The 24618-nt window shown below is 42.9% G+C and overlaps 1 protein-coding gene across 3 annotated transcripts in view; it reads left to right on the top strand.

The window, feature by feature from the left end:
• The window catches only part of IGF2BP2 (insulin like growth factor 2 mRNA binding protein 2), a 57528-nt gene that overhangs the window by 23327 nt on the left and 9583 nt on the right, over positions 1 to 24618 (top strand). Inside the window, exons 3-11 of one of the 3 annotated variants that reach the window (XM_033150082.1) lie at positions 7542 to 7590; positions 11151 to 11202; positions 13275 to 13338; positions 14726 to 14998; positions 18787 to 18921; positions 20948 to 21070; positions 21687 to 21822; positions 22080 to 22208; positions 24190 to 24258. In XM_033150082.1, the coding sequence (XP_033005973.1) occupies positions 7542 to 7590; positions 11151 to 11202; positions 13275 to 13338; positions 14726 to 14998; positions 18787 to 18921; positions 20948 to 21070; positions 21687 to 21822; positions 22080 to 22208; positions 24190 to 24258 (1030 nt within the window). The remainder of the gene's footprint in view (positions 1 to 7541; positions 7591 to 11150; positions 11203 to 13274; positions 13339 to 14725; positions 14999 to 18786; positions 18922 to 20947; positions 21071 to 21686; positions 21823 to 22079; positions 22209 to 24189; positions 24259 to 24618) is intronic. The other 2 variants (XM_033150083.1, XM_033150084.1) reach the window with 2 other exon arrangements.

Below are 24618 nucleotides of genomic sequence, written 5' to 3'. Positions count from 1 at the left end.
GTTCCGCGGCACACTAGTGTGCCGTGAGATGTTGCCTGGTGTGCCGTGGGAAAAATTGAAAAATTACTTTATATATAGTCAATATAGGCACAGAGTTAAATTTTTTAACATTTTCTAATGGTGGTGTGCCTCGTGATTTTTTTCATGAAACAAGTGTGCCTTTGCCCAAAAAAGGTTGAAAAACACTGAGCTAGATGGACCACCGATCTCCTATGGTAGTCTCCTATGCTCCTCCAAGCAACTGCTTTTATATTTTATAACTTCTGGGGTAGGGAGCAACACTGAATTTGCAGCTCTGTGGGAAAAGAGGTGTGCTGTCAGGATTTATCAATGGGTGTGCTTTGTGTGCATTTGTAGAGTAAGGGGGAAGGGGTGCTTTGGAGATGCATTGTGAAGAGTTTGTTGCATTGTGACAAGAGTTGTTTGCTGAAAGGTGTGTCTTGAGCTCACACTTGGATAGTACATTTCTATTAGCCACATTTTCGTCCTTCTTTCCTACATGTAGAGGAATTTGTGATATGGCTGATGGCATACATAGTGTGCCTTTGCTACTTCTGCATACTTCTACTTCTGCATACCCTGTTTTAGTGCTGGAGCTCCCCCTGAAGCTGGCTGTCCTTTTATTTTTTAAAAAAGTACTTTTTTGTACTAGAGAGCCCATTTGTTTCTCTGCTGTCCCTCAGTCTCCTCCGCTGCTTTGTTGCTGCTGCTTCTAACCTTCTCTTTCAGTAATCTTGATCTCATACTTGATTTCACGATGCAATCTTTAGTAAGTGATTCACACAGCCCACTGCCCCCAATTCACAAGTTTGTGCTAAAAGCTTTAAATTGGTCACATATGGCCCTGAGCTTCACTCTGAGCACTAATAAAGAACCTGTATGTAACATTTTTGCCAGGTGTTCAGTATGCTTCCAATTGATCAATCAAGACTAATCTCCTTATGGGCATTGTCATCAAGCTGACAACTATTAAATACCTCTCACTTGCCACATGAAAAAAGCAGTACCGTCTAAAGTCTTTCATCTTTCTTTTTGGCTCCACTTGCAGTGCGGTAAAACTCAAACCCGTAGTTGTTTGGACCCCCCCCCCCCCAGTTTTCTGCAACAGTTCCATCAATTTCCAATTTTTCCAGAAGGCCTTACTGATTTATTTTCGGATTTTATTTTCACACCATGTAATCTGTGCTGCTGCTTCAGACTTTGTAAAAGAAGCCTAGAGGGGGCTGAAGTGTGGAACAAATAGACTTTAACAGTGTGAAACTCTCTGCTACAAATTATTTTAAAATGGGTGCTGCCTTGTGTTTCCTTTCTCCGCTGGTGTTTTCGAGAAATGCTTCCCTCCATTGACAAGTTAGAAGGATGGAGGTGTGGTCTTATTCAAGGGGGGGACTCAGATCACATGTTGAGTTCCTTATATCTAAGATTTATTACTGCCCATTCCTCATCAAGTAATACCTGCCACTGGGCCAGCGATATCTCTAGCTCTGCTTTCTCCAACTCTGATAGGCAGCTCTGTATGTGCAGGAAAGCAAGTAGAGCAAGTTTCCCTCTAGTACTTCAACAGCAGGGATGGGGAACATGTGGCCCTCCAGTCATTAATTGGACTACAATTCCAACCATTCCTGACCATTGGCCATACTACCTTGGGCTGATGGGAGCTGGAGTCAAACAACATGTGGACTAACTCTGATGGAGTGGAAGTGTTCCCAGGTTCTCTCATGACACATCTATTACAGAGTGTGCAGAATCCGGAGAAGCCTAGGCTGAACATTGCTACCCAATGTATTCATTTACGACTTGTAGGTTTTATGTTTATTTTGGCAGACCTTCAGCAAGGAGTAAGTGGGGGTAGCACTGGGGTGATTTGGAGGAAGGAGTAGTTTGGGTGGTGTTCCAGTGTGGTGGGCTGTGCTTGTTTACTTTTCATGCTCAGCTTCTGGCTGAGTAATGGGAACTATGCTTGAGCAGAGTTTATTGATTCATTTGATGCAATAATAAAACAGGTGCTTCCAGTGTTCCCCTGTCTTGCTTAGAAGCCTCGAAGCATCTCACTGGTGATGCAAATGGACTCATGCTTGCACCTTGACATTGCCGTTGCGTTTCCACTGTGATGGAACTTTGAGTCAGGCTAAACTTGTGAGACCTGGCATTGAAGGTTAAAACCATAGAGAACACACCCACTTGAATGAGTGGTAGCAAAGCCCTAACAGCATTTTGACTGTGTTTGCCTTTAGCTAATCTCTCCCTCTCCCTCCAGTCTTCATTTCTGCTCTCCTTTCATGTCCCTTCATTTGCCAGCTTAAAACCAAATTAAGTTATTTGGAGTGGTGGCTAGTGCCCATTGCAGCTAGTAGGGTGGAAGGCAGGGAGACCAGCAACAGGTAGACAACCAACTACTTCTAGTTTTGACCCCATCCTCCTTCCTGCTGGGTTGTACAAGGACAAAATTAAGACTGAGTGTGGCCTGGACTGCAATAGGCTGGTCCTTTGCCAACATAATTTGAAACCAGTGCCATCACACTGATATGTGACTTAAAGTGTTAAGCTTTGCCTCTTGGCAGTTAGCAACAATTCGCAGAGTCATCAAACTGAGATATACAGCTTTTGCTGATAATGAAATGTTTCCACAGTACCTATTTCAACATGATACAATGTAGAGTAGGTTACTGGTGGGGCTTTTGAAACTGCTTCCTCTCATGAATCTAAGGTAAACTGATGTCAAAATCCTAGTTTAACCTCTGAAATGTTGTCTGGTTTGGAACAATGGGACTCAGCATAGGTTCCAGAAAAGTTTCTGTTGCTTCAGGAGTTGTGCTTTTGATTCTCTTTGAGTCTTTAGTCTCTTCCAGATGACCTCCTTATTGAGCATTCATCCTAATTAGTTTGCAGGGAGATAAGATGGCATTGGCCATTTAATGAGCATTTGTTCTGATTTGTTTGCAGAGAGGTTAAATGATGTTTCAAAGCAAGTGTCATCCCACCCTTTCCAGCGGGTTTGTTGCCCAAGACCTCCCAATCAACTGTAATTGCATAACCTGAATTTGCCTAGTATCTGATCTAACCTCTCTGAAAAGAGCTACAATCTAGAAGGGTCCTTAAACGTTTCAAGGGCTGCTTACCTTCCTTGCAAGCAAGAAAATATAACAAATGTATTTCACAGTCGATAAGCGTGGTGGCCAAACGTATAGTGCATGTGGTATCATTGGACTGGAAATGAACTGAAAATCTACCAGGCATTGAAACAACTTGGGGAAGCAAAAGTACTAAAGCATAAAAAGTTTGCTAGCATTTTAAAGGATACAACTTCCCCCAAAGACTCCTGGGAGCTGTAGTTTAAGGGTACTGAGAATTGTAGCTCTAGTGGGTAATTTCAGGATTCTTCGGAGGAAGTAAGGTGCTTTAAGTGTGGTTTAAATGTTTGGCGTATATGCAGCTAGAAAACAATGGCAGTTGTGTAACTGTGAGCAGAAACTAATAGACATGCTACAAAAGGGGGAAAGGAGATGAGGAGGGGAAAGGCAAAGAAGCAGATGCAGGTCACCAGTTCTTCATACTTATGTAAGTATTTCACAGCCAGATGGATTGGCCACTGACAAGAGTTGGCTATCCTTGTCTCACATCACCCTGTACTGCAGACATGTGGAATAAGACTCTAAAGATTTGGGCTTCTGAGTCACATGAATGGGAATGTTGGCCAGTCTTCTCCATTGTAGCAGATGACTAAACATGGTGTATATTTACCTCACATAGAAATCCATGAGAGGATTAATGTTCAGTGAATTATTGGCAGGCAGAAAATTTGATTTGCCACTGGCTTTGTGTTTCAACACTTGCACTAATATTTCTATCACTGTATGAAGACATTTTCCATTGTTTGGATACACTTGATTTCTGAGAAAATGAAAGTGGAACCTGAATTTTCTGTTCAGACTGCACTTGAGCTCTTACCTTACCATTATCTGCTGTTGGGGAACTATGTTTTAGTTTTCCCTGAATGTGCACTGCTGCTGTCAGGAGAGAGAATGCATTTATAGCAATTTGGGATTGGCTGCAGAACCTGTGAGGATTCACCTTTTGTAATCTGGTAGAATGAGAAGTCATTGTTCATAGACGTTACCTGGAGTGTCAAATATTGCTGGTGTGTTAGCCATAAAGGCGAAAGGGGTGGCTCACATAATGAAAGTGCATTTATGGTACGGTGTGTGGGTAGAACATTGACACATGCAAACACTCTGCCTGTGGCTACTGTTGTGTCTCTTTTGACCCAGTGGCACAGGCAAATGTTTCTATGATTTCCCCACTCCCCTGTGTGAGAAAAAAGAAGAGTTTCAGCAGAATACACCCCCCCCAGCCAATTTCAGCTGCTCACTCCTGTTTACTTGTGTCTTGGCTCATGCAAGGTTGTTGGCAACTGTTCCGTTATGCATAGGGGGAAGATCTCTGATAGAGCTTCTCTGTTGCTGGAAGGGGGCAAGAGACGAAAGCTGATACAGGAGAAAGAACTGAATGTAACAGGACCAGGGAGGAGGGATGAAGAAGCTGGCAAGTGCCGTGGTTTCCTTTGGGGAGGAGGATATAAGGGATTATCTCAGTGTGAAAAGAGAATGGGAGAGGAAAATACAGAAGATGGGTAGCAATACTTTGGGATGCATATGGGGATGGAAAGGTGAAAGTATAAAAGAAAAGCCACAATACCTTCAGAGCAAATGTCTGCACTTGGCTTGAGGAAAGATGAACGATGGAACTCATTGCCACTGTGGCAAAGAATATAGCAATTTGCAAAAATGGATGGATTAGAATTTAGTAGAAAGTTATGTCAATAATTGTGAGCAGATTATGCCAAAAGCTATTCCTACATCTACCACCATTTTGAGTCTAGAGGGCCTCAGCAATTTTCAGCTAACTGGGCCTTGGGCTAGCAGGTTTGAAAGCCCCCGAAGTGGAAAACATAGGATTTCCTCGGTGAAAGCAATATTTGCATAGCAAATTTGTTGCATGTGAATTGGGGAATGCACAACAGCATGTTGTATCTCTTTAGTAGCATCCATGGCTTCCTTCTGCAGCTCACCTAGGACAGCTTCTCCAGCCCAATGCCCTGCATATGTTTTAATAAGAACATACGAAAAGCCTGCTGGATCAGGCCCATGGCTCATCTATCCCAGCATCCTGTTCTCACAGTGGCCACCCAGAGGCATGTAGGAAACCCACAAGCAGGCCCCAACTAGTGTTCAGGAGCCTGACGAGGCTAAGAGCCATTGATACCCTTATCATCCATGAATCTGTCTAATCCTCTTTTTAAACCATCCAAATTGGTGGCCATCACTGCCCCCTGTGGGAGCAAGCTCCCTAGTTTAATTATGCCCTACAGGAAAAAGTGATTACTTTTAGATGTCTTCAATTGCCCAACATTCAGCTTCAGTGGATTTTAACTGCAAACATGCTGGCTGTGGATGATGGGAGTTGTAGGTCAAAACATCTGGAGGGTGCCAGGTTGGGGAAGGCTGACGCGGAAGTAATACCAGCACATTTCTTTCCTGTTAACACACAGGCAATCACTGCTTCTCACTGAAGGAGATGGAGTGCCAACAAATGGTCTTAAAATAAATTAGTTGTTTGTTTTTCAATTTAATTCTTGCTTTGTTGAAGATGAGGCCTCCAGTCCAGATTTGATATGAATCTTCCCCCACTCTTCCCCAAAACAATCCTAAACTGGCAGCCCAATTTTTTCCTCAATGAATGTACAGAGTTTCAAAGAATATGCATGCATTCTATTGCATATAAACATTGTGACAAGTTTGTTTCGATGGGTGTGCATGTTCTTCTGCAATGTTCACACATCTGTCTGTCTGTCTGTCTGTCTATCACCTATCAAAGTACTTCTATACTGCAGTTTCATTAAAAACAACATTGGTTTACAAATAAACACACAGAAACACACAAAAAGCCACATAAGTTTAAAAAGCAACAACAGATGGTATGTTGTTGTTCAGTCGTTCAGTCGTGTCTGACTCTTTGTGACCCCATGGACCAGAGCACGCCAGGCACGCCTATCTTTCACTGCCTCCTGCAGTTTGGCCAGACTCATGTTAGTAGCTTCGAGAATACTGTCCAACCATCTCATCCTCTGTCGTCCCCTTCTCCTTGTGTCGTCCATCTTTCCCAACATCAGGGTCTTTTCTAGGGAGTCTTCTCTTCTCATGAGGTGGCCAAACAGATGGTATACACAGCCATACATGGTTTTCCCAATACCCATGTGTGAAATGGCTCGGGTAGTTACTACTCCTGCACTTACCCAGTTTTACTTTTCTGTTATAAGCTCATGATTTTTGTGGAGCCCTTTCTCTGTGTTAGATGAAGGTTTGAAGGTCAGTCACTCCTTGTTGGCTTGTTTTAATGCAGGGGCCAGTGCTAAACCCCCAGGCCTTAGGCTAGGCAGCACTCCAGAAAGACCCAGAGCAGGGGCAAACCAGATGGGAACGGCCAGTCCAAGCTGAACACTCAGGCCACTGTCTTTCCCTTTAGCTGCTCCACATTCTTCTTCAATAAAAAGGAAGTGACTCGCATTTACGAATGAGGAATGCAGTGGCTCCCATGCTTCACTTAATTTCAGTCACTAATTTCACAATTAACAGAGAAGGAAAAGAATCCCAGCACTCTTTCTAAAATCCCCTAATAGTTCTGAGGAATAGTCATATGTTGTCTGAAACACAGGAGGGAGTGGACAGCCTCCTCTTGCCTTCCCTAAATGATGCCCTGGGGTTGGGGATGTTTATGTAGCAGCCCAAGCCAAAATGTACTACTCAAACTTAGTTTCTCCCTAATTTCAGATTCCCAATGCTTGATAAAACTATTTGGGTTCTGGAGCATTTTCCATAGTGCTGTGCAATCCATTTTTAAGTAAAGTATTATCTCATACCTGGCTTCTCCCTTAATGAACATAGCACTTGGCTGTTAATGAAGGAAAGCGAAGCTTATATTTTGAATATGCCTGCAAGTTCAAGTTTGGGCCAGGATCACTAAATATGTAATCCTATACATACTTAACTAGGAGTAAGTTTGGAATTTAATGGGGCTTTCCTCTGAGTAGATATGCATAAGCTTGAACTGTAATTCATATATTGATGTGAAAGCAGTTGATGAATACAATAAAAGCACATTTGAAATTGGGATAGCATAGCTGTCAGGGCTTAGTGAATTTCACAACATCCATTTTCTTAAATATCCAAATGGGTTAATTTTGGGTTACACTCCTGATGTTGACTTACACTTACTTGTTGAGGCTGGGTTGCTGAGAATCCTAAACATTTATTGTTCTTCAGGGTGTGGAAGACAATAGATGGAGAAGTTATAGTTTGTACCAGCTCTTCATATGCCTGGCTACTGTTAAGGAACAACCGGGGGGGGGGCTTTGTAAAAAGGGTTCACTGTGCTGTCCTAGTTATCTCTCAGCTAAAGTTGTTGGTGTGTGTGATGTCAAGAAAGCAATTTCTTGCCCCGTGACTCATGTGATCTCTACTTTGGGGGACTTTTTATCTTTACAGGAGCAGGAAGATTCAGATCCGGAACATTCCCCCTCATTTACAGTGGGAGGTAAGCGTAAAGAAAGTTTTATTATTTCCTGCTACCTCCTTTCCCATAAGAAAATAAGTATATTTTCTTACTTGTTTACGGCATTTAACCAGGCCACCCAGTAACATGGTTTTCTGGGCAGCTGACAACATCTAATAAAAAAAATAATACAATATTAAAACCACAATATCATAAAAAAGAAATTGCAGCATAAACATTTCCAGCAGAGAGAGAGAGAGAGAGAGAGAAATGTAGTTTCCCCACAAGTATAAAAATACATAGCATATAATGCAGTGGTTCAAAATGCTAAGATCATGCATTTTTAAAGGCTCACGATGTATTTGTGCTAAAGTTATCCAGGGTGTTGCAGCAAGTGTCCTCCAGAGAATGAAATTGTCATTGGCTGCCACTTCTCCACTGACTTGATGTTCTTTAGCTAAATTGGGATTTAGGGTCCAGTTGGCCTTCCTGATGTGGTAGGACTCACAACTCCACACTACCGCCAGCTAGCATGACCAGTGTACAAGGGCCATGAGAGATGTAGTCCAGCTGCATCTGAAGGACCATAGATTCCCCATCCCTGGTGTGCAGAGGGGTGGTGTTGACAGAGAAGCACACTGTAGCGCCCAAAGGGAGTTTAATGACCTCTATCTTGCAGGTGGTCTCTGTAGTCCCTTACAGCAGTTTTAAAATCAGCCACCTGATTTTTCTTGTCAAAACTGAATAAAACTGGGGACTTGCCTGCAATGCCTATTATGAACATACAGTCCCCCCTTATGTTCCCCCCCATAGGACGTAATTATCTCATTCAGTTTTTAAACATTTATTTCATTACAATTATTTATATCCTGGCTTTCAGGATAAGAATCCTTCCAAAGCAGCTTAGAGGAAACATTAAATTGCATTTAAAAACGAAACAAAAGAGGAAACAGTACTGATATAGTAAAGAAAATCAGGATCCTTCCCACAGGGCAGTTGGTGGTAAAAAGGTGCCGTGTGTGTGTTTGTGTTCCAGCCGGAGCAGATGCTGAGGTGGTTTTTGTCTGCCACCTCCTCTCTAGAGGATAAAACAGGCCCCTTTCTCTTCATGGGAAATCTTAGTTTCACACTATATTTGAAGCCCACACACACACACACAAAAGAAACCGACAACCACACCCCTATAAGGTATGTGGCCTGCTGCTATGGAAAGAGGAACATGTGAACAGGGGTCTTGCTTTGCATAAGAAATCCACTCTCTTTCCAGATATCCAGCATATTTGTACCTTTGTGTTTTTCATTGCTTTTTTTAGTGATTTGCTTGTTTGTTTACAAAATAATCTTTACATCATTTTTATTTGTTTGGTGTTGGCTGCCATGGGGTCTCAGTGGAAAGGTGGAATCCAAATGTTTTAATAAATAAATGCAATGGGACAAATGGGTGGGGGGTGTTTATCACACAGAAAGGACAGCTAAATGACCTCTTGCGGTGGCCACATCCTACAAAAGAATCCAGTGGATATTAGAACAGTGTGGTCCAAATAGTAAGCAGTGTGCATTGTCCATCTTTTGGGAAATGAAATACAGACAGTGGCGCCAGGTATAGGGGGCTTCAGCTCTCCTAATTTTTTTTGGCATGGAGCAGTGCACCCCAATATTGAGGGGGCTGCCCCGTGACCACCAGGTGCCCTCTGTACACCCCAGCCACAGCCCAGGAGCTGGGCTGCAGCTGTGATGAGTGAAGCAAAGATCATCATGTGACGCGTCATGTGATCGCACCCCCTCAATGTGGGAGGCAAGTTGGTGCCCCTGAATAAGAACAGCCTATATCAACAAGGTAGAACACCTGGGCCTAGACAAAAAATTGTGAGCATCATCTGGGGCTTTGTCTTCTCTGTTGACACCCTGCACTGGGAAGGCCTGACTCTGGATCCTTCACTACAGCACACATGATAAGGCAGTGTGATGTGAAAGCCTACGGTTCATTAGTCTCAAGGGTTGCAGAAAGATTTTTCCATAATGCATCCTTTTGTGTGGGGAAAAAGCTTTGTGAGGTACAGGAACTTTTGCTGAAGGGGCCTCTTATGCTGATCCTGTCAGTCATATAAGGCATAAACTAGCTTGCTACATGCTGGGTGCAGAGCATCAGGAATGACTACATGGTGTTAGTTGTTTTTCTTAGTCATCCTCATTCCCACAAGGACGATGACAAGGCTCTGATTAGAAGGCCCCCTTGCTGCTTCAGTACAAAAGTTCATATGACTCACTGGCAGTAAGTCAGGTGGTTGAATTCCTGGTTTCAGGTGTTGGATGAACAGGACAGCTTAAATTTTTAGTTCTGGGAAGGGTGCTTCCTGACAATCTGTGCCTGTGGCTCTTTAGAAGGGAAGAGTCACACTTTAATGCTTCCTGGAGGTTTACTGCTATGGCTGTTAGCCAAGGTGACTAGGATGCATCTTTGTAGAGCCATATTTTTGCAGTGCACAAAGAGGACCTCTTGTGTCCAATCTCATGCCCTGAAGCAAGACCTCCCATGACTGAATTCACCCCTATGTACAACATGTTGCAATTAGGCCCTCAGTGAGTTATGCTCATACCAGACTTCCCTATAGGACAGGAAATAATTGTAGAATAACCTGCCTGGCTGATTTTTAAAAGCAAGTTGTTGGTTTAGTTACTAAATCTGAGGAAGTCCCACTCTCCTCTTCGTGCTGCAGCTGAAGGGGAGAACCTGTGGCTCTCCAGATGTTGCAGGATTACAACTCCCATCACCCTGATCATTGGCCATGCTGGCTGGGCCTGATGGGAGTTTGAGTCTGATGGCCTGCAGAGGGCCAGAGGTTCCCCATCCCTGTGCTACCAAATATATGTTAGAGCCAAGGACTGATCCAGTTCTGATTCTTGGTTAATTTATTGGGCAAGCTGTGACTGATTATTGAGAGAAGTCTAGGACTTTTTGTTAGGTTCTGCCTCAGAAAGCCATTTCATGCTTGCAACTACACCAAATCCCCTTAAACAAATATTGGGAATAGTTCTAGCTTACAAAGGTAAAGGCAAATAATTCAGACATTATTATGGCTCTGAAACCCTTGATGAAACAATTGTGTCTTCCCATAGGCTTGGAGCCTAAGAGACTTGCATTGATCACTGGTTTGTTATGGAAACAAAAAAAAAATAAAAAAAAAATCCTTCCAGTAGCACCTTGTTGTTGTTGTTCAGTCGTTCAGTCGTGTCCGACTCTTCGTGACCCCATGGACCAGAGCACGCCAGGCACGCCTATCCTTCACTGCCTCTCGCAGTTTGGCCAAACTCATGTCTAAGTTTGTTATTGGTATGAGCTTTCGTGTGCATGCACACTTCTTCAGATACCATGCACACGAAAGGTCATACCAATAACAAACTTACCGGTAGTTGGTCTCTAAGGTGCTACTGGAAGGGGTTTTTCTTTTTTATTTTGTTTCAACTACGGTAGACCAACACAGCTACCTACCTGTAACTATAGAACTATGGTTTGTTACGGTGAGAATGTTATGAGACAAAATTTGTGCCTCATTCATCCACACTATTTCCCCTCACGTAGTGCATCCTGGTTTCTCTTTCAGGTACTAGATGGTCTTTTAGCTCAGCATGGGACGGTAGAGAATGTGGAACAAGGTAAGGAAATGTCTTGCTACTCTCACTCTTATCATTGGTTTTTATTCAGGCATCTTGAGCCTTTCATATAGCTTTAAGTGCTTATATATAAATGATTCATTCCATTGGGACTGTTGTACTTATTAAACATCTGCTTCATAGTACTCTGGAGTAATGTGCGTCCTTACTGTCTACCGTGCAGTAAAATACAGGGACATATTTTAATAGGGTATAAATATGTAACATGTATAGGAAAAATTGTCTTGAAGCACCCCCTAATCATAGAATTATTCTGGACTTCAGGGTAATCACTGAAGAAAAGCTTGTCCAATAGCCACTTCACAAGTTGGTTTTGACACACAGACGTATTGGCACAGGAGAAACACTGTCATGTGTGAAGTGTCTAGCTGTCGGGAGAACACTTATTGAGCTTGTGTGATTGACACCAGATTCAAAGCAAACGTACATCCACTTTCTTATCCCCAAATCCTCTGAAGGAGACTCTTGCTGGATGCAAGACTACTGATTTATCTGACTGCATTTTTAAATCAGTTGTTTTATTCTTTCAGGGAGCCTGAGATACTAAAACTCTTGCCTGCTTGCTTCTGCAACAGTGGCAGATCAAATAAACTATTAGGCCTCTTCCTTCAAGCTGCAGGGTTCTGACACTCTCAGCATTAAAAACTTCAGGCCAGAAGTCACAGTCTGCGGATGACCACACGCCAAAGACGTTACAAAGACTGATAGTTTCATATTATGACAGCCAAGTGATTTCCACATTCCTGGCCTTTCCCCCTTTGCTGTCTAGACCACTTAACCACACACAGCTGAGCACATATGTGTATCTGAGAGGATGCAAGAGAATTACTATCTTACTACGTTCTGGAGCATTTAGATTAGTCTAGATATAGGGAAAATAGAAGGCACCCCTGCCCCACAATATGCCATGTGCTTGTTTGTATTTGTTGGAACTTGGGCAGGAGTAGTGCCCTGTATTTGTGTGTGATATTGAGAATGATCTGCATCTCCTTGGCATTCATAGTGTCTTTCTGTTGAAATATGAAGAAAACTCAGTTGGGGTTCATACATTGGTCTGGAGGCAGGTTTTCAGCATAAAACCAGAAGCGCTGGATATAGAAACAAACCAGAATGAACATGTTCTCTGTGTTATTTTATTATGCCTGATGTGTTTCAGAATTAGAAAATTCCTTCATTGGGAGCAACTTACATTTCTTACGGACAATTTGCAAAGATAAACCTCTGTAGCTTTCTCCTTTCTTGGTTTCTACTGATTCTAATGCTGAAAAAAAACACTTTGAGCATAATAAAACATTTTGGTGTTTTTAGAACCTGTTCTCTCTGGGGTTTTCAAGACTTTCAGTATAAACCCCTGTTTTGCCTATGTTTTTTTTAAGATTTAAAACCTCTATGCAGTAAATTAGGTTAGTTGTCTAGTCACAACTTGCTTCGTTCTTTTCATTCAGCAAATTCTACCCTGACAGACACAATATCCTGTAAAAGAAATGATTGCCATCATGCTAATCTTTCAAGACAATTAATCTGTGAATGTAACCAACAGTCATGCTAAGTGCTTATCAAAGTCATCTCATTAAGCAGAAAGCTGATAGAGGGACATGCTGGAGGAACTGGTTCACAGGATTATTTTAACCCATGACAGCCATGGGAAAATAACTGTTTTTGTCATTTATGTGCATAGAAAGTCACAGGCTAAATTCCTCCTGGATATGTTTTTTGTCATGGTGCTGTGAGCTAACTGAAATGTGGGATAGTGGTGGAGTGCCAAAAGCCAAATCCAGGCCAAATTCAGCCAATGGCACTGCATCTCCAAATCAGCCTATCATAGACTGGACTGAGTCTCCTACACAGCTGCTGTGGGCTGAGGTGACCATGTGAGTTTCTTAGGACGCAAGATTCTCAATATGAAGTTCTAGAAAACATTTTGTATGACAATGAATATGGGGGATGGGGTAGAGAGAAACTCAATAAATTAATATGATTCAAAACAGAAGCTCCTCTTGTGATATTCTCCCACATGGTAACCCAAACATTTGTTTTTCCCCACTCCCCTTCAGTTAATACAGAATCAGAGACAGCAGTTGTCAACGTTACATATGCAACAAAAGAAGAAGCAAAAGTGTAAGTGGCAGTTCTAAGTATAATTTCTACTCTCTCTTATCTTTCTGCTCTGTTTTTTCTCCTGAGAATATTCTCTGAATTTTCTTCCTTTATTTACTGCAACAAAACTAGTGTGTGGTGCATTATGGCCTAGCTACCACTGTACCAGAAACATCAATCTATCTACCTATCTGTGCTATCTGAGTGCCAACCAATTAACGGTTTCTCTGAATAAGAGGGCGAAGCAGAATAGCTACTGAGAAATGGGAGCACCATGTTTGACCGGGATGGGGAAGCTGTGGCCCTAACCAGATGTTGCTGGGTTTTAGCTTCGATCAACCCTATCCAACCTGACACTTGGTCAGGAACATGGAAGTTGTGGTCCAGCAACATCAGAAGGAACACAAAGTTCCCATCCTTTATGTATGAAATGCCAAATACTTCCAGCAAATGAAAAACGGGACAATGGATTCGACATTGCTTTGACCAGTGGAATTTCATTCTAAGGACAGGACTGGCAAGCACCACCTTTGCGCCCATAGAAAAACAGAATTAGGGTTCCTTTATTTAGTGCACTTGGCTTCAGATAGTAAACAATATCCACAAAATGCAAAATAGTATGGCCCCAATTCAGCTAGCATTAGTTGTAATTTAAGGTTGCAATCCTAAACTCACATACAAGTGCATGAATCTTATTCCACTTAGCAAATTTGGTTGGGCTTCTTAGTAGGCATACTTAGGCCTATTTGTTGGCCACAATTTTTAACTCTCAAGGCTTTCAGTTGAAGTTAATAGCAATTATTATTAGCTAATTTGGCATTGGTAGTCCTTTTTTTAACCTTTTAGTGATTGCTAATCATGTTTGCCATGAATGTGTTTTTCACAAAATATGGGCAGTTATATTCTCAAGAGTAGACTTTAATTTTCACAGTTTAGCCTTTTCAGTTGAGTTTTCTGTTTCACAATCCGTAGAATAATAGTTCACAGTAATCACTTGCAAGAGCCACAGCTGGGCAGAAGATAGATAAGGATCTACTGATAACTTCCTAGGTGATTTGAAGTAGATCAACAAGGAATTTTGACTCTCATTTTTCACCAATAGTAACAGCATCTAAAAACTCCCCCACCCCAAATGAGGTATCTTCAACCTTTTTAGATTCGGGACCCAAAAATGTATTTGGAAACCCATTTTTTATTCTTTTACCATATAATAAATGGTCATAGTGCTCCTGTTGTGACCCACCAGTTGAAGACCAGCACACTCAAATCATACTGCTGAAATGAAGAAAGTTTTTTTTGGGGGGGGGCTGAGAAAATAAAGAATTGAACCAAGGAATGCTGTTGGATTTTTCTTTAGCATTAGTTTATTGTCAGGGAGGGGAAAAAATCCCCCTTTTTTCTGTTTCAGAGCAATTGAGAAGCTTAGTGGTCACCAGTTTGAGAACCATTCCTTCAAGATTTCCTACATCCCAGACGACGAGGTGAGCTCCCCTCAGCCCCCTCAGAGATCCCGGCGTGGGGGCCACTCTTCCAGGGAGCAGGGCCCCTCCCCTGGGGGCTCCTCGCAGCCCAAACAGCTCGATTTCCCACTACGGATCCTGGTCCCCACGCAATTTGTTGGTGCGATCATAGGAAAGGAGGGCTTGACCATAAAGAACCTTACTAAGCAAACCCAGTCCAAGTAAGTACCACAAATGGTTTAATTTCCTTCCACAGGGGCTCTGTCTGTAGCCTTTATGTCCCTAGTTTGTGATTATTATTTTTTAAAGGCCAAATGCAGAGCAATGGGCTCTGGTGTGCATTGTGTAGCAAAAGCTTTGTCTCTTGCAGCAAATTTTAATCCCATTTTGATGTGTTTTGTATACCTGTGTGGAAGTTGTGGCTTGATAGATATTACAGCCCTGCAACTGTGATGGTTAAATTGTCCTTTTCAGACTCGCCCTGTGTTTGCAGAAATTCTGGATAGTTTCACTAACCTGTTTTGTTATGTACTGTCACCCAAAGCCCCTTTCCCCAGAGTTTGTTGTTGTTGTTGTTGTTGTTGTTGTTGCTGCTGCTGCTGCTGCTATACCACCAGTGGCCTATAGCTGGTTTCTGCAATTCAGAACCAAATATCTTCTGCATAACTGGGGTGCAAGGGGTGTTTATAATACTTTAATCATTTTGCCATCAAATTGCTACTGTAATTCTTTTTTTGTAAGCTCCTCCATCTCTTCCTGGAATAGTTTAATAACTGTACTCTAACCCTGATCATGTCATCTGCGATTTAGCCAGAAAAAAACATATTGTATGCAACAACATTCTGAGTAGGAGATCATCAAAACCATCAAAAAGCTCAAGTATTTATAAGAAAATATATATGATCCTGCAGCTAAGAGAGACCTTCATTTTGCATTAGGAAGCTTGCTATTCCTGTGAAAGCATTATCTGAGCTAGTCAAAGTAAAAAAAGACGAGGGATCCTTCTCATCTCCTTTAGAGAGGAGCAAGAATTCCTTTGACTATATTATCTGATGCTTGGTGTTCTTAAGAGCACAGTAGTTTTTTAAAGGAAGTTTTACATTGGATGTAAAATGCTGTATATGTTACATTACAGTGTATGATCTGGGTTTTATTGATGCTGAAACCCATTCCTTCGGTGCAAAGACCTTGGAGAAGGAAAGCCATGCTGGGAATGTAGCACTTTGAACTGGATTTATGTAGAGTACACTTTGTATTGTAATTCAAACTTCAAAACTTTTCCCCCAGTCTTCATTTTTCTCGAAAGATTATTATCCGAGTGACACGTTAAACTAAAGATTAGTGTCCATTTTTCTATATATCAAAGCTTGTTTTGGCGAGACACTAAGTATAAACCTCTGTGAGATAGAAAGGGCACAGTTTGATCACAGTTTGAACTTGTTCCGCCTCTGGCTCCAGCAGAAGTAACTGCACTTCTTGTTTGCATAGGGCGTGTGTGCATAACATCCCATGCATGCAAACTATATGATGGTGATCCTGGAAATTACTGCATGGTTTGGGCTTATGGTCATTGAACTTTACAGTTTTTTTGTCTTGTCCAAATACTGCATCAGATGTATGGACACCTGGTGGACCTAGAAGTGGGACATGCATGCCTGATGAATGGGTGTGATCCCATCCAGTCTACTCTGCTACATACCTGGGCTCTCCTCCAAACTTGTTCCACATTTGTCATTTTTAGTCAGCAGCTATACCTTTTAAATCAGTGTTAAGTTCCCACGCGACTTCTCTCTTGCCACACTGTAAATGTGGATGCCACAGGATAATGGCAGTGACTAGCAGGTCTGTTCAATCCAGCGGTGGAGAACCTTTAGCCCTCCAGATGTTGCTGGACTGTCTCTCCCATCATCCCTGACCATCGGCCATGTTATCTGTAGCTGATGGGAGTTGGAGTTCAACGATATCTGGAGGGCCACAAGTTCCCCATACCTCACTGAATCCTTCTAAGTTCATCATCTCAGAGCCACCACCAACCCCAATATTGGGACGCTATGGCTTCTTTACATGTGTGATGTTATCCTGCATTGCACCCCAGACAAAGGCCACCACAAAGGAAACCGGTGCCATGTGAAGGTTAAATGACTCAGTGTGGCAGCTGCTTCTCGCAATACAAGGCGTTTTGTGTGCAGTGCCGCATAGATTGGGCTGATCTTTTTGATTTAATTTTACTTATTTATTGGGTGGGCGAGCCTCATGGTGGCATGGAGAAAAATTGCATGGTCTCCAGGATGAGCTGCTACCCACAGACAGCTTGTCTTGCCCACAGGAAGCCATTTACAACAGCCTCCACATAGTGACTGTTTCATGTGCACCAGCCTTCAAAGATGCCTTATAAGATATTGCATTGTTTTCCATTTCTGCAAGGTCACTTACAATCTGAATCTAAATGCTAGCTTGGTTTTTAAATGCATGCAAATTGTGTTAATGTCAAAAGGCCAATGAATTATGTATTTTTAAATACATTCTTTGAGTCTGTTTATACATATGATTCTGGGAGCATAAAGGGCCATTGCTGTACTGGCAGTCTAGCTGGTATAGGGTAGAAGCAATTTGGGAAGGTTGTCTGTGTCTGTGGTCTCCCTGATTCTCATCATGATGGTGACTCATGAAACAGCACTCTCACACGGGTGGTGGTGGTGGTGGTGATGCAGCTTGTTTGAACTAGTCCTGTGTGTGAATTGAGCATGAAGATGCTGTGGCCCTCCAGATGTTCTGGGACTACAACTCTCATCATCCCTGACCATTGGCCATGTTGGCTGGGGCTGGTGGGAACTGGAGTCCAACAACATCAGGAGGGCCACAGTTTCTTCATACCTTATATAAATGATTATACCACTTTTGCTCGCAGCAGGGGCTGATCATTTTTAAGCTCCTGTATTAGGGTATGTTTGAGTATATATATACTCATGCACTCTGCTTCATTTAAATTTGGTTCCATCCAGAATCCATTTTCAAGTGGTTGGATAGGTGAGTAATCCTCTATAGAGAACTCAGTCATTCCTGGGAATCTCCCTTTGTGGGATCCAGAGCATTATTCCCCATAAGAAAGGGAGATGTACTGAGCAAGAAATCTAAACTTCTGCAGCTAAGCTAATCTTACTTGCTTCTAACATATAATTGTATTAATATTTAAGGTAATACTTTTTTGAGGAAGCACATAATGATATGTTTACTGCTTTGTAGCCTTTCAACATAATCTAATGTGTCCAGGAAGATCTGATAATTCAGAAAACAGTGATTTGCGTGGCATCCAAACAAGAGAAGCATTTAGCTGTGATTTTCTTTCACTAAATTGTTTATCCTCACAACAACCAGTGAGTTAGGTTAGTCTGAGAGTGAATGGCCTAGGGTCACTCAACGAGCTTCATTGCTTAATGGAGATTTGAACCCACGTCTCAGTAATCATGGTTTGACATTCTAACCACTACATCACTCTTCCTACACTTTGGTGTCTTGGTCTCACATGTTCAAGCTCACATAATCTCATCTCCTTCCTTGACTTCTTGGGTTTGCAATAAGTGCAAAATTGTGGTTTCTGCTTGCCCTGAAACAGAATTGGAAACCATGGTTTGAAACTGGTTTTTGCATCATTGCAAGGCAAGTGCATACCTTAATCTGCTGATGTAATAGCATACAATGGTTTGCTATGAACATGGCAGTCAAGAAGGGCATCATAGCATGAGAGGAAGGAGCACGGGAGCTAGAAGCTTGCTCATGTAATGCTGAACCATGTATAAATGTGAACCCTAAATCTTAATGCTTTTCTTGCATTATCCTTTATTTATGTTCAGTGCTTGTTTGAAGATGGATTCCTTGCTAGTGGTTAATCATGTCAAATAAACTCGTACACTGTTACACGCAGTTCCTTTGCTGCTTTATTAGGGTGCCAGCTTCAGGCACCTTTCTCTGACCCCTAGCAGATTTCTTTGTATGGGCTCTGTTGCTGCAGGGTAGATATTCATCGGAAGGAAAACGCTGGTGCCGCAGAGAAACCAATAACCATTCACGCCACCCCAGAGGGGTGTTCAGAAGCATGTCGCATGATACTTGATATTATGCAGAAGGAGGCTGAAGAAACAAAATCGTAAGTATCACTAGTATCACTAGCATTGATAGGGAAAGCATGAAACAGAACCTTTAGCACCTCAAATAGCAAGTCTTGTGCATTGTGCGTCGAAGGTTCATACCACAGAAATTCGCCTTTTAGGGCATACACAAGGCCTTTTGCCTTTTACTCTGAAGAAGTGTGCATGCACACGAAAGCTCATACAAAGAACAAACTTAGTTTGTCTCTAAGGTGCTACTGGGCCATTTTTATTTTTTCAATATATATTTCTACTGCGTCAGATCAACACGGCTACCTACCTGAATCTAGAACCACTTCCACAGTCTAACATGGCTGGAATCTCAATCGGCTAGCGGGAGAAGGCAAAGAAATACCATCTCAAATTGATCCACATTGAGTAGGGATTCTGTATAGTCTATAAGTCTTAATTAATATATGTTTGGGAATTAATACATTGTGTTTTTATTGATTAAATAAGCATTTCTACCCTACCATAAGCAGATGCTCCTTGTGTCCTGAGAATTAGCTTAAAGTTTCTCTACAGGGCCATGACTCAGTGTTAGAACATATGTTTTGCATGAACTAAGGTTCTGGGTTTAATCTACAGCCATAGGAGCCAACTCCTAGGTGCTGAGGTCCCTTTACCTCCCCCAATAAAATATTTGAGGGGGCTGCCCCCTGCAGTTGACAGCTATTGTCATTCAAATGGTGGGTGTGTGCTGTGTCTCATGATCAGTTTTGTGGGGCTTACCTGCCCCCCCCCCAATATTTTATTCAAGTTGGCACCCTTGTCTCCCGGCATCTCCAGTGAAAGGATTTTTGACTGTAGCATGACCAGTATAAGATTCTGGAAAGCAGCTGCCAATCAGGAGACACAGTAACGGGCTTTGGGATCGGTCTGCAGCTCAGTGGTTGAGCATTTGCTGTGCATGCAGGAGGTCCCAGATTCAACCCCCAGCATCTCTAGGTAGGGCTTGGAGAAACTCCAGTGGTCTGACTTGCTATAAGGCAGTGGTTATGTTGTGTTAGGTGGAGTAATGGACTCTGTTTAAAGCACCTCATATGAAATATATGTAAATACATATGCCTGCACTCAGGCACACATACTAATTTGGTCCAGTGGTGAAGGCCTTAACCCCATTGCTAGCTGAAAAGACTCCTTTGTGTTTTTTAACACCCCCCTCCCTTTTCATGGAATGGATGAAGTCTTGTTGGATCATGGAACTCCTGGTTATGTAAAGATTGCAGCCAGTGTTTCATTCTACGGCAACTAAATAAATAAAGCCACCATTGGCGTATGTCACCTCCTCTCCCCACCTTTTTTGGCCATTTCTAATTTTAGCACACTGGTTTCATTGTAGACATTTGAGAAGTCATACATCTTTTTACATCCTGCATTGCTAGGCCTGATGAACTAACTGATTTGGCCCATGTTAATAGGTGGCTGGAACCCTTTGAGTGATGAATCTGGACACAGACACATATGCTTTGTGGTCAAACGCAGGCTATAGGAAGCAGTTATCTATAGCTAGGCTCACCAGCAGGGTCCCAAATGCAATAGTTGCAAGGTTGGTAATGGCTAGGGTGTGGGGTTTATGAAGTCTGCTATGCAGATCACATCTATGTCATTGAAATGCAACTAAAACAATTGTTGCCTTCTAAACATCATTACCGTGAACACTGGAAAAATGAGGTGAGGAGAGAAATTTAAATACTGTTCTTTCACAGTAGCTTCTTTTGTACCTGGAAAAACAATGTGCGTGGGCCAAGTATTTATAAAGCTCACTGGTTTTGCAAGGATGTTGTAAAAGGCTGCAGATACTCATAGTTACCCTGTACGATGCTGGGGGGTAGTGTTGGGAAATGTTCTATCGTCTTCTCCAAGGACCAACAGTGAAGACTTTGGAGCTGCATCTCTCTGTATTGCTGAAGGGCCCTGTAAAGTCCAGCTAGGGAACATACTTCAGAAAGGAGGACTGGGGGGGGGGGAGAGAGAGAGAGACTAATGTCAGAAAGTGATTTAATGTTTTTTCACATCTTTCAGAGCTGAAGAGATTCCCTTGAAAATCTTAGCACACAATAGCCTAGTTGGGAGATTGATTGGCAAAGAAGGACGAAACTTGAAGAAAATTGAGCAGGACACGGGGACCAAGATCACCATTTCTCCGTAAGTACCGCTGACCAGGTAGGCGGTCAAATTACACTTCTCAATTAGACCAAGGAGAAATTTACAGTATGTACCTGAGCACAACCCCTTCACCCAAAATATTGGGTGGCATCCAATAACCTGCCCCTCTTTGTAATATACGAGCATGAGTAGCCAATGTGGGGCCCTCCAGATGTTTTTGAACAGCAAACCCCATCACTCCTGACTATTGACCATGCTGACTAGGACTGATGGGAGGTGAAGTCCATCAACATCTGGAGGGTACCTTGTTGGCTAACTTGGCCTTTTAGCAGTTGGAAAAAAATCCACCATTGATACCATATCCCTGGGTGTCTCTGTGTGTGGAATACTTCCTAATTTGTGGGTGCTACAGCTAATCCATCTGACGGAGTCGGGTGGTGGGATTGTCCTCTGGACAGTTCGAAGTGAAAAACAAGAGGCTCTTACACCCATCTGTGCTCAACCTAAATAACTTGTCTTCTTGATCTCTGTTGTTCTCAGCAATAGATTTAACTTTCTGGATTTGCTTTATAAAATTATTTATTGCCTAGCCTGTACTGTCAACCACAGGGCACGTTACAAATCCCAGGACATTTGTTCTTCTCCGATTGTCCAGTTTGCAGGATTTAACAATCTATAACCCCGAGAGGACCATCACCGTGAAGGGAAGCATTGAGGCCTGCTCCAGTGCTGAGGTGGAGATCATGAACAAGCTTCGGGAAGCCTACGAAAATGACATTGTAGCAGTCAATGTAAGCTCTTGATCCTAACCTATTTGCGTGTGTGCTTGCTGTGTGAGAATCCTGTGTTCCTGGGGTAAGAGTCCGATAGTCACCATGGGGGCAAGTAAAGATGGAGGTGTGTGAATGCCTTGCCCACCCCCAAAGAAAATGCCAGACACCTTCAGGTCTTACTTCACTGGATGAAAGTTAGGTGGCCCAAACATATTTCCCCCCGGCCTCCTCAGGTTACTTTGTTGTTTCTCATTTCCCCTTGTGTTTCTTTCTAGCAACAAGCCAATCTGATCCCTGGACTTAACCTCAATGCATTGGGCATCTTCTCGACAGGCTTATCCATGCTCCCCTCTGGAGCTGGAGCCCGCAGGCCTGCTGTCACTGCCCCATACAACCCTTTTGCTGTAAGTAGCTGGTGCATCTACCCTGTTATGTACGAGCCTCTGCAAATGTACTCTCTGGTGTTGTCCTGCTGCCCTCTAGAGACAAGGAGGAGACACAACCACCAGTTCCTACAAGCAGATCTTTGCTTCAAGTGTAGTGTTTTGGAGTGTGCCCTGCTACACAGTTTGGGGGAAGCGGGCAGGTGCAATTGCTGGGGCATGGAAGTGAGGTCTTTGGTGATGACAGTATTGGAGATTCATCCCTGTGGGCTTTTAAATCCTAGGGCAACTTTCAGACAACATCTGCATCAATTTTGTTTACCCGGTTGGCTGACTTTGCTTACCCTGTTCAGAAAACAAGGACCTCTTGGGGGTTTCTTTTGTGAGTGTGCCAGGTATCATTTGGCCACAGAAACAGGGTGCTGTGTGATGTGACCCTCTTCCTCGTGGTGATAGCTCACCTCTACCCCTCTGTGGTGAGCTAACTTTGGAAACAAGCTGCAGAAGGTATTCTGCTTATCACTGGGAAACAGGGGTGCCCCTATCTGATTATGTGTAATCCCATGCAGAACAGCATGGATTTTTTTGTTCAGCAGTGGCAGCACTCATGTGCAAAGTGCACCATACCTAGCTAAATCTTGTACTGGGCTTTTAAATATTTATAGGGGGTGTCCCACAGCTCGGTGGTAGAGCACATGCTCCACAGGTCCCAAGTTCAATCTTTGGCATCTCCAATGAAAAGGAAGGACCTGCAGATAGAGAGGGGTCTTGGAGAGATGCTGCCAACCAGAGTAGACACTACTGTGGTAGATGGGCCAAGAGTGTGATTCAGTGCAGGACTGTTTCACACACACACTCCGTGTGTGTGTGTGTGTGTGTGTGTGTGTGTGTGTGTATGTAAAATTTTAAAATATTTTAATACCACAGATCATCAAAATCAATGAAATTATAAAAGCAACAGTAAATTTTAAAAAAATACCTTGCTATAGAGGGAGAAACTTAGCAGTGTGGTAAGAGATAATAGTAGCTGCCAGCAGATCATAACAGTTAGCATATGCAATCTGAAATGTAAAATAAAATTGATGATAGGGAGGCTCATTCTTGCTTTTTCTTTACCCACTTCCAATCCCCCTTGAACTGCTGCCTCAGTTTCCTGGACCTCCTGGAAGCTCAAGCTGCCTTTGAAGGTTTTACTTTTTTAAAATAAACTTATTTATTTAAAATACTTTGCCACAGACACCCTTATGATGTGATACCAGGTTGGGAAATAAGAATAAGATTAATAAATCAGCAACTACCATTCCCGCAAAGAGAAATAAAAGGAGCAGATAAGGTTTTTTTTTTTTTAGTTTGTTAAAAGATCTATATACATGTGCATCCCTAGTCCTCCAAGTATGTAGAAGCAATTTTTTAAAAAAAAAATGAGACTGGTTGGGCCAATTTTGCTCCTAAACTGAAAGGCACACAGACACCACCCCCCCTGGAAACAAGTGGGACCTGGAACAAAACATTGCACCCTCTTCTCACCTACTAATAGGAATGCTCATGGTCAGGCTTTCACCAGCCATTCCATTCCCCTCTGGCCCCGTTTTTAGATTTCCAGCTGACATGTAACATTCTGTGGCGGCCCAGCATGTTCAGTCCTTTTTGAACACAAAACCTCAGGTTCCTTTTCGTGCTTGCTGACTCCTCCCTCTTGTTTCTCTGTGGCTCGGTTTTTGGCTACAACCCTGTCAGCACTCGCTACCTGAGCTCACAATCAGAAAAGGGGGACGATACTGTTCCATATCAACTTGGACACAATCTTTACAGTGGAGGCAGTTCGTGGATTTAGCTGAGAAGCATTCAGGTCACACTGGAAAGGGATTGGTGATGTCAGCATCAAGGGGGCCTTGCAGAAATGCCGGTTACACACACACACACACACACACACACGCCTAGGACATGTGGCCTTCTGCCTCCAGCCCCTCCCCACTGACTGTCACTTTCTTTCCTGCCGTAGAGCCACGCGGCATACCTCTCGGGCCTCTATGGAGCCTCGCCGACTGGCGCATACCCGCATCAGCACTCTGTAAGTGCATTGCCCTGCTCTTCCTGGATGCTGGCCTTCCATGCACCTTGCTTTGCAGCACGCCCTGTCTTCTCGCTTAGGAGGCTTTTAAGTGATTCTGTTCCGGAGCAGTTTTTCCGTATGTTTCTGCCCGCTCAGTTGCACTGGTGACAGTAACGCACAGCAAAGCCACCGAGGAGCTTCTACACTGCCCTGCTTCTTACCTTGTAGTCAGAGGGAGCCAGGTGCCAATTCCCCCTCTATTACCTTCTTCACACGTGTTTTTTCTACAGTGCTGCCACTTACAGCCAAGGATGGGCAACTTGCAAAGCTGCCTTATACTGTCAGACTATTGGGACTGCCTTTGCCCAGTATTTTCTG

Source organism: Lacerta agilis, chromosome 5 (assembly GCF_009819535.1).
Source record: "Lacerta agilis isolate rLacAgi1 chromosome 5, rLacAgi1.pri, whole genome shotgun sequence".
Classification (NCBI taxonomy): Eukaryota; Metazoa; Chordata; class Lepidosauria; order Squamata; family Lacertidae; genus Lacerta; species Lacerta agilis.
The sequence above is the reverse complement of the archived record's forward strand: the minus strand, read 5'-3'. Positions and strand labels throughout refer to the sequence as shown.